General features: G+C 32.7%; 1 protein-coding gene across 1 annotated transcript; it reads right to left on the reverse strand.

Annotated features, from left to right (window-relative positions):
- Window positions 1-635: 635 nt before the first annotated feature.
- Window positions 636-6105, reverse strand: LOC104095812 (uncharacterized). The gene is made up of 5 exons (XM_009602028.4): window positions 5498-6105; window positions 5232-5411; window positions 4793-5132; window positions 1483-1605; window positions 636-1109 (listed from the first exon to the last, which is right to left on the reverse strand). The coding sequence occupies exons 1-5, from the start codon at window positions 5948-5950 to the stop codon at window positions 988-990; spliced, it is 1218 nt and encodes a 405-aa protein (XP_009600323.1). The 5' UTR covers window positions 5951-6105; the 3' UTR covers window positions 636-987.
- Window positions 6106-10625: the final 4520 nt, after the last annotated feature.

Consider the following 10625-nt stretch of genomic DNA (forward strand, 5'->3'; position numbering starts at 1 on the left):
TCTATGCTTAATGACATATTCAATGACATATTTTTCTTCACTTTTCATGCCTATATAAAGGCCTTGTAATAGATAGGAAAATACACACAATTGAAGAAGAAAATCTCTTCCTTCTCTCTATCTCCATTTCTTGTTCATGTTTTACTAAATTGCTTTTATTTCATAACAACATGTCTTGTTCATGTTTTACTAAGTTGCTTTTATTTTATAACACTCATCACATTTGTCGAAATCAAGAGTAGCTGGCATTTGTTAATTGATTAGCCTGTCTGCACTTACGATATGACAACGCAAACGAAGAGAAAAGGGTTAAGCTAGTTTCTTGTCCTTGGTTTCTTAAAGGCAAAAAATCCTGTGTGCAATGTGCACCACAAAAAATAGTACTCCATTTATTTTCATATATGGTTTATTGGTCAAGTAATATATGTTCAATCTCAATTTATCACTTAGTCATACTACGTCAGTAATATGGATTGATATTATACATCAATTCTAATAAGTTCTTTCCGTCACATATTCATATAAAAACTTTTACACTAGAAGTGTATACAATTACTTAACCTTTTATGTTCGTCAGTTTTTCTAATATATATAAGTAAAACAAGCAAGGAAAACTAGATTAAATGCCAACGATATATAGGAAGAACAATTTTATTTGCACTTAGCTTTTTTACATTCTTGAATTGGATATATCACACCTCCAATTCTTGTTGAGTTGTTATTACAAGACATCCATCAGTATAAATATTCTAACGAACAAGCCCGGCCATATCACTATGATACAAGTACAACCTAAGACTTGTTATTTGTCATCCATGCTAGGTGAAATTGAAAGCCCATATATATCACTTTCAATCTCACTACTTATTACTCTTTTCCAACCCCTTTTCTACACAAAGATTCCAATATTATTTGACGAATAGAATATTCGTCTCATTCTACTTTTGTCTGTCCTTATTAAATGATGTAATTGCTACCCATCAATATTCAATAAGTCCATTCTTGAGGTAGTTGCATCTCTTGGTCGTTTACTACACTTGCACTCCTTGTTTGGTCCTCTGAATGTTGATTTTCTTTCCAAACAAATCCCTCAGTTTCATTCTCTGCATCTGCAAGCAAATAACATAATGATTTTTTGTTAACTAAGAGATCACTTAATCAATCTTTTTGTTGACTAGTATGTAGTAATTCACTTCAAATCCTGAATACATGCAGCAACCATTTAATGATTCAAGACCAAACAGATCCTCCACTCTTTTTGTTATCAAATCTCGAATCTATCAATCATTTAATGATCCAAACGTGCACAACACTACTTGAGTTCCCACAGATTATTCATTTTATTTTCTATGTTATAATAATATCAGACTTACCGTGAATAGTAGTTACTGGAGTAATTGTTATAGTTAACTTTACAACGTCAATGTATATAAGTTAAACTCGAGTTTAAAAAGTAATTTAAGGAATTTGCAATATACTTACCGTATTTGGGAAGGTGAGTAGGGGAGACAGGACATGTGTTTGATTGAGACAGAACATCCATGTGGTTGAAGTGTTGTTGAAGAGCTTGTAGAACTCTTGCTGGTATAAGAACCGTTGAACCTCCTGTCTCCAAATAGTCATGAAAAAAGATTAGCTTAATTTTGGATTGTTTAACTAATTTCTGAAAAACATCTATATTTTACATCATTCGTATACCACACTCCAACTATATATTAATTAGCTGCTACTTAAGAATTGGAGTTTTTTGTTATCTGTTAGAGTATCTACCGATTAGTTTTATCTTCAAGTTACTTACAATTAGGTGACATCTCTTTTTGGCTTAAGTTGGGACATTTTCTCTGGAATACCCAATATGACAGATCTTATCCCTACTTTACATAGGTAAAGAGACTTAGACCATTGACATTTTCTCTGAAATAGCTTTGGTAATGTTCAGTAGAGAAGTTTACTGAAGACTGCGTTTTTTTTTAAATAAAAAAACAAAAAAGATCAAGGTACAATTGTTGTTTCTTCTATAAAAAAGTTGTGTTTTGTTTTCGAAACCTTTTCTTTTTACAGAACAGAACTAGAAACCATATTTACAAAAATCACCAAACATTTAAAAAGCCACATCTAAACACCCCTTACATTCTACAAATCTTTTAATCTGATTATCTTCTCACACGAATACAAGGTAGCTGTGACAAATAATTATTCGTTTATTTTCGTACTATTTGGACCCCCGCTCCTACCCCATCTTATTGATAGCTTAACCGAAACTAAATTTTACAAAGATCTCTTCTGTCATTAAATTTTTTTACCATGCCGAAGTCTATAATTTCAGTTCTTTCTTTAAAAATTAGTCGTGTTTTAATTTTCTTTTAACTTCAACTCAAGTAGATATAAAATGAAAGGTGCTAAACTGATAAGCGGTTAGTGCATGACAAAGAATATATGGAAAATTAAACAAAGAATTATCTCAATCATTGTATATGACCAAAAAAAGAGTTATGATAAACATTACGAGCACTATGTTGGTAAGAAATAAAAAATAGAAAGGGTTATCATCTGATTACGTACTTATGACAATGTCTCTATCCTGATATTTATTATTTTTTAATAAACAAAACAAAAATGGACAATCGTGGTGGGGGAGGGATGTATATATGACTGAAAAGCCAGTTGTCTAAGTGGATCCCTTGAACTTTAGCAACTAAAGTGGATCCCACCGTCCATTAGATTCCCATGTACTAAGATTGGTGTAATCAGATTCAAATCCAGATACCTTCGATAAGAAAATTCACCTCATAATTTACAGAAGAATCAATTCGAATCGCTATTTGGAGTCACTTTAAGATCTCATCTAAAGTCGTTTTCATCTATTCATTTTTCTTACTAATTAATGTCGTTTGATTTGAATTTGAATTATATGCTATAAGATAAAATGATAAGAACGTATAATTGTTATACGTATTAAATTTGGAATGCGTGTCACAAAATGTAATAGTACCTCACCTATATTTATTGACTTATATATTCCAGATTTCAATTCTGCACACCGACCTAGAAGATTACCCATTTTTCTCAGACCTATCCTATTTGTTACTTATTATAGAGTGTTAATTTGATTATTTTCGAGCTAAACTATGAATTTAACTTGATTTATATCTGAAAATAAAAGCTACTCACAAACTATACAAGTTTGGTAGGACTTATTAAGAAAAATAATACTAAATGTACTAGCTTTGATATTATTAATCCCTAGTTTGGTAGTGTTTTTGACCTACGTACAACTAATAACTATACATATCAAACCATGTCATTAGCAATACTATAGATCTAATTAGGAGCGGCCCAACCCTAAAGCAAGTGAAACACTTGCTTTAGGCCCCAATTATTTAAGGGCCCCAAAATTACTAGTATTGTTTTATATATAGTAGTATATTATTTATATAATTATCTTTTATTATTGATAAATTTATTTCTTTATTGTCATATTAATTTTTAATAACTCGATTTCTTCCTCTAATTAATATAACTAAAATAGTTTTCTGTCAATCTTATTTTATTTTTTTTACTTAATTATATTTCTCTATTCATTAGTTGGTCACGTAACTATATCTAATAATCTAACTTATTATTTATTTTCCTAACATAAATTATACTCTCTCCGTCCCAATTTGTATGAAAGTATTTGACTGGATATGGATTTTATGAAATAAAGGAAGGCTTTTGAAACTTGTAATCTTAAATAAATCATAAAAGTTTTTGGGTTAGAAATTATCTCATTAATGGTAAAAAGAAAAATCTAAAGTTGAATTGTTACCAAATATAGAAAGGGACTTACTAAAAAAAAGGAGTCACTTGTTTTCTGGGTTCTCCCATTTCAGTTGTGATGCAATCAACGTTAAATTCATTTAATTTTCTGTATTTATAAAACTAAGTTCTCATTTTTTTTAATTCCACATCCTCACTTGTCTAATTTTTTTAAAAACGATGTTCATTAAATTATATATATATATATATATATATATATATATACACACTCTTATTAAGATATATATATATAAAGCTGCTCTTATTAAGATTTTGCTTTAGGCTTCCGATGAGGTTGGACCGCCCCTGGATCTAATACATGAATAAACATGTATAAAGACAGAACTGCTCTTTAAAACTTTTTTCAAAATATTTATTTTTGTAAACAAACAATTGTTTTAAAAAATTATGCAATACATGTTACTTTTAATACATTAAACCAAACAGTCGATAAGAAATATGCTCAGCATAACTAACATCAATATTACTAATACATCATATTCAGTATTATTCTCATACACCTTACCAAACTATCCCTTCGTAATTATAAAATAAGTTGCATTAATAGATAACCTAATAAAAATAATACCTAACCTGTTATCATTTTAAAATATACTAATAATATAAAAATCTTTGCGAAGGTAAAATAAGACGAAAGGAGGGAATAAATCTTGCCTACATTTTCAGAATTCTTAAAAATTGATAGTTCCAACAATACAAAGGAGCCATCAAACGGTGATACTGGAATCTAACCAGCAAATGAAAAAAACTTATGTGGGCATCCTGAAGTATTCATTTCTGATAGTGACAGGTTTCTTCATGGCGTAAAATTGTAGGCGGACAAAGTCTGAACGCAACGCTATTGATTGAACCCCAAATGGGGTCCCTTTTACTCCATTTTGGTGGGAAGGTTTTATCACAATTTTAATAAATTACAACAAAAAGTTTTCAGATATTGATTCAAGAAAATTACTGTAGTAAGAAGTGGACGTACCAGATTTCTTTTTTGGTTCATTTGCAGTTGGGTTAATTCTGCGAGGCAAGAAGACTCCAGTTCCAGATGACCCGTTTATCGAACTGGATCCTCCGAGAAATATAGCCCTCCTACCCGCTCCAGTACTCTGTATTGGATGATGATGATGATGAAGATGAATCTTATCACCATGCCCACCAAGTGTTTGTTTTTTGGTTAAAGTATTCTGCATCTTGTTGTGGTTTCCGGTTTTTTCAGTCATGAGTTTCTGAACTGACTCCGTAGTAGTTGTCCCCTTGACTCTTTTTCCTTTAGAAGGCCTATGTTTTAGTGTAGTTGGTTGGTCTTTTAAGTGGTAAACCTACAAAAGAAGAGTACCAAACCAGAAAAGCAAAAGTCAGTTAGATAGTAAAGACTTATCAAGAAACAACCTAAAGTTAGTTTAATTTTAATTTCTTACTTGAATTGGTCTCTTCAAATCATCACTTGAGTAAAGTACAGTATTAAAATTCTTCACTGAATCTGCAGAGTACTCTGTCGTAGGCTTAACATATGCGCTTAAAGATTCTTTGTTATAGTAGCATATTTCGCTGGAATTGTAATTGGACCAGTTTCTAGCCAGCCCGGTTGGATTTGATGACTGAAAAAGAAAAGCAATTTCAGTAAAAGTAATTGGCACCAAAAGAGAAGGTACAAAGTTCCAATCTTGAGAATATATAAATATACCTGAGCGATATTGGGAGGGTAGTTTGGGACCCTATTTTCTTCAGAATCATTACTATCAACAGCAACATCTCCTCCTCCTCCTCCTCCTCCTTCTTCTTCTTCTTCTTCGTCGTCGTCATCTTTAAGCATATAATCAGCCATTTGGCGAGTCAACTGAGCAATGAAATCTTCATCCTCCTCGCTTTCAGTTTCATCAGTTTCTGTTGAGCCAAGTTCAGACCCAAAAGGGCTGCTTAAACCTGAGGAAGATGAATGTTCTGACCACCCATATGAACCAAACAACGAATCATTCCCCCAATTAGCTTTCTTCGCTCCAGCAGTGCTCTGTTCTTCAGAAGCCGATGCAGTGCTAAGAGTCTTAAAGGTTAATCCCGTCAAGTTTAAATCTTGAATCGGCTTATTTTGATGTTCCTCCATAGCAAAACCATGACTTGGAAACAAAGAAGAACCCATGTTTGAAGCTTAGTTACACTATGTAATTCTTGGAACTAATGGAATTTTTGCCGTTTGAGAGGAAGGACAATAAAGATGCAACTTTGGGAAAGGACGAGATTGGGGGGATGTCAGGTTGAACTTGGTCTAAATATAAGGCTATAGGGGCGCGCGAGAGTTAGGGTTTAGTGGTTGGCCCGTACATTTGTATAGCCACGTTATTCAACTGCCACTTGTTGGGAACTGGTACGAACATTTAAAAATAAATAGTCTCTCTGTTTCAGTTTATGTGAACCTATTTACTTTTTGATCCGTTCTAAAATAAATGACCCCTTTCTAAATTGGAAAACAATTTTGCTTAAACTTACAATTCTACCCTTAATGAGAAGCTTTTATAACCACACAAATACTCTGAACTTATTTTTTAATTGTGTAGGACCACAAATTCCAAAAGTATTCATTTTTTTTTAAATTCTGTGTTCAGTCAAACAGATTCACATAAATTGAAACGGATAGAGTATAAAATAGCCGTACCCTTGTGAGCCTTAATAAAAGGGCTTCTTTTTATGGTTATGTTGTTGTTGTAGTTTGTTTCCCTAACACATTGTGTAGTAGAGAATTGCAAATGGCTATGGTTAGAGTTGTTTGTAGTGTCACACCTACATGGTTGACTGATTGAGTTGGTAACCAATCCCCACCCTGCTAATGCTTTAAACCTCAAGGTCAAGAAAAAGGGGGGAAAGGGGGAGATAAAGATTGTTCTGTTCATTTTTTTCTTTCTTTTAGGTTTTTTTTTTTTTTTTTTTTTTTTTTTTTTTAAGCATAGGGAATAAGGGAATGGGATCCACTTAAGTAGTTAATGGTCCATTAAACCTCAATGGTATACTCGATAAAAGCCACCAGGCTGCTTAGAATTTTACTCTCTCCTTCCCAAACTATCTGACGTAATTTATAAAAATAATTGTCTCAAATTATTTATTATTTAAGAAGTTCAACACAAACTTAATTATTTTTCCTATTTTACACTTAGTAGTACTCCTCCTCTCAATTTATTAGTGATAGTTACTATTTTGAAAGTTAACTAATTGTACTCTTTGACTATATTTTTCCTATATATGGTATAGTTATTTTAAAATATAAATTATTATGACTTATAGTATTTTTTATATACTAGTTTTTTATTATAAAAATTTTATTTTAAAAAATTTATATCTAATTTATGGTCAAAATTAAAAAAATATGACCCTCGTAATTCAAACCATGACTAATAAATTGAAACAGAGGGAATAGTAATTATTTTTGAAGACTACAGTCTACAAACACCTTAATTATGGGGTAATATTATGATTGTTCAAATACCAATAAGACATAAATAAGGGTAAAATAGTCAAAAATACTTCCTAATTATTATTTTTTAAGGGGTGTGCAAAATAAAAACACGACAGATAATTTGAGACGGAGATAGTAATGGTTTGGATGCATTTGATTTTTTCTTTTGTTTCTTCAAAAAAAATAAAAAGACTGGAGACTACAAAATAACTACACTTTTGTTTCAAGGACAAAAGATCTCATAAACAAATAAATAAATATAACCATATGGTTTGAAAAAAATTTGAGAACGAAAAGAAGTGGAGTGTATTTTCTCCTAATATTTTACTGGATTTTTGCTTTATTTTTTTTTTTAAAAAAAATTTGCACTCAAAAACTAAAATATTGGTATTAAATTTTTGGTAGTGTAGTCTTTTGAAGGTTTACTGAAAATGCACAGATCTTTTTTTGTTGGTAACAATGTCAATGTATAAGTCTGCTAGTTTATTTTTGTGAGAAAACACAAAGAAAAGATCAAATGCATCCAAACCATTAAAATTCTAAGCATTCAGGTGGCTTTTATCCAAGATAGAAGATACCATTGAAATTTACTGGTCATTAGGCAGTGAAGGATTGTCCTATAGGCAGATCTACCCTTCATCCAATAGATAACAACACCTAGTGTTACTTTTGACCAAGACAATGTGTAATGAGAAAGACAAGTTAAGAAAACATGTTTTGCATTGAGTTTAAAGTGTTATGTGTCGACAATATAAAATAAGTTATATAATCGAGTCATTTAAAAATAGTTAGAGGTAACTCTCAAAGTATATTAATTGGTAATCCGAAGAAAAAAAGTTACCTGCTATGATATGTTGGACTGTAGCAATCCTTTTTTAATTTTAAATTTTAAATCTCAAAAGATCGTTTGTGTTCAAATTCAATGATTCAGGGATCTACTATCTTAGTATAGTCTAATAATATTCCTACGTTTACGTATATTTTTCAAATTAGGCATCACCTCAAGATCATTTTACCCCATTCTTTATCCGCTTTTGCAGCTATTACAATGTATCTACGGCATTGAAGAAAGAGGTATATTGACCAAAGTTAATGGTGGAAATCACAAACTTAAAAGCTAAATCCACTAGCATTTGGTGGCGTCGCTTATCACCAGCTGTTGTACTGTCCACAAAGGATTAGTTCAAATCTTGTTTTAAGTAAAAGGATTAGTTCAATAATCAAAACTAACCCCTAAAACTAGGGGATTTAAAATTCAATTCTCGTCCTACCCACAAAAGAAGTTAAAATGTTACTAGTGAAAGTTAATTAAAGCAAATTTGTTTAGACATATTTTAGGAATAACATGCTCATAGATCTAACAGAAACAAAATAAAAGGAGTTGTCTCGGGGATGATATGGGAAATAGAGAACAGGGCCAAGCTCAAAGCAGAGGATCATTGGGTCCTGAGCAACCAACCGACAAAAGAAATGACACTTCTTTAATGATTCCGCCGACGTTTCATTTTCCATGAGGGTTAATCCAACTGAAAATGTGAGGCGGTCCGAGTTTTTGAGTTCAACCGAATTCATTTGCTTTCGGCTTAAATTATATATACACATCTAAAAAAAAACTAAAATGTTTAACATCCAATAAGATCTGGAAAACTAAAGTAGGGCTAGTAAACTATTTGTTTGAGTTAATGTCATAAAAATTGTCATAAATTCTAGTTTTACTGTGTTACTTGTGTGTTCACTGTTCCGCTCAAAGGAAAAATAATTAGTATACATTGGAGAATAACTTCAAGTAGAGAGCTCCTTGCTAATGATATATTCTTCGGTCAATTACTCGTTCTACAAATAAGATATATGTGTTATGAAAATATTATATTGTGGATGTTCATTCATTACTCCGTTATAGATAATTTTCCTGAAGAAGATTATCTATTTAGTACTTTGTTGAAATTTATCTACAAGCAACTGATGCAGGCAGGTTGCAAGCAACTCAATGAAATGATTTGCAACAGCTTCTTATTAAACAGGCAGGTTGCAAGCAACTCATGCAGACAACTTACAAGCAGCTAAAGAAAAGCCTTGCAACTGCTTCCTGAAAAGCCTCGCAGCTGCTTGATCGAGGCCAAACCTACACCACTATATAGCAGCAAGGAGTGGTCGATGCAGTTTTACCCGATGAGGTTGGGATCGATCTCCACAGGGAGTTAATTTGGTTTGGAGTCGGGTATCTAACTAATCTAGATGTGCGTGTTGTTTCTAATTGCACTTCCAAACATTGTTGCGATTGATTCTATTCTAATTTTATACTATTATATGCCAAGTGTAAGCTAAGTACAATATTTTTTGTGAAAGTTTTCAAGTGTTAAAAGGCACTAGGGTAGTGACTTCCGCCTAGGTGAGTATCTAATGGGTATCAAGAATCTAGGACAAGTTTGTTACGATTGGGGTCGTGATATAACCATCACACGTAAGTGCTCACTCTATACCTCTCGGTAGTTTGAGTGACATTGCCCGATTTGGCTTTCTCAAGACCAAATGGGTGTTCATACAATCCAAATGAAATTGGCTCAAGTCGGGCATTACTATCTCTAGGTTTAACCCTTTAATTGGGGCTATCAATCTCTTGAGTTTACCCCAATTCCTTGTTAGCCTAATTTTTCTAGACTTAGTCTCTCTTCCTCAAGAAGAGCCTAAGTTATAAAGGCATGAATCAGTGTTTGCAACCACTGATTCTACAATTTTAGCATGAATTAGGCTAAATATCACTAAACCATAAACAATTAAGCCCTAAAATTTAAGACCCATTAAATACCCACACTAGGGTTGGGTTACAACCCTAGCTATGGGGTCTAGCTACTCATAATAACAGCATAAATCAAAGATAAAGATGAAATATAAGCCATAATATTAAAGTACAAGATGAAAATCTAAAGTTTGAAGGTAAATCTATTATAAAATTGCCCAAAAAGGAAAAACCAACCGTTCACGTGCTTTGCTAAACAAAACTTAACCTAAAAATGTCAAAAAGATCTATTTATACAGAGCTGAAATTTTCGGACAAAAATGCCCCTGTGGAGGATTCACGGACGCGTAATTCTGACCGCGTCCGCGCTTGAGCTTTCGCAATCACGTAATAATGAGCGTGGTCCGTGTTTTTTCAATACTGGGCTTGGATTTGTCTTAGTTTCGCGGGCCGCAAAATTTCAATCGCGTCTGTGTGTGCTTCCATCGCGGTCGCGTAATTTGGATGCGAATCGCGTTTTTCAGTTAAGCCTGACTTGCAGGGTCTCTGCACCTCAAGATGCGCTCTCAGAGGAATTCCCTTCGCGTCCGTGTAAGATCAATTCGCGGCCGCGTAATTTGGACGCGGGCC

The sequence above is a fragment of the Nicotiana tomentosiformis genome, chromosome 6 (genome assembly GCF_000390325.3).
Source record: "Nicotiana tomentosiformis chromosome 6, ASM39032v3, whole genome shotgun sequence".
In the NCBI taxonomy this organism is placed as follows: domain Eukaryota; kingdom Viridiplantae; phylum Streptophyta; class Magnoliopsida; order Solanales; family Solanaceae; genus Nicotiana; species Nicotiana tomentosiformis.

What these genes read in the sequence shown, in the direction of transcription:
- LOC104095812 (XM_009602028.4), bottom strand. Translation starts at nt 5,950, where the DNA reads ATGGGTTCTTCTTTGTTTCCAAGTCATGGTTTTGCTATGGAGGAACAT. An exon ending in ACCCTCCCAATATCGCTCAG is followed by an intron (nt 5,412 to 5,497) that starts GTATATTTATAT and finishes TTTCTTTTTCAG; the next exon opens with TCATCAAATCCAACCGGGCT. An exon ending in TACTCACCTTCCCAAATACG is followed by an intron (nt 1,110 to 1,482) that starts GTAAGTATATTG and finishes ATTTGCTTGCAG; the next exon opens with ATGCAGAGAATGAAACTGAG.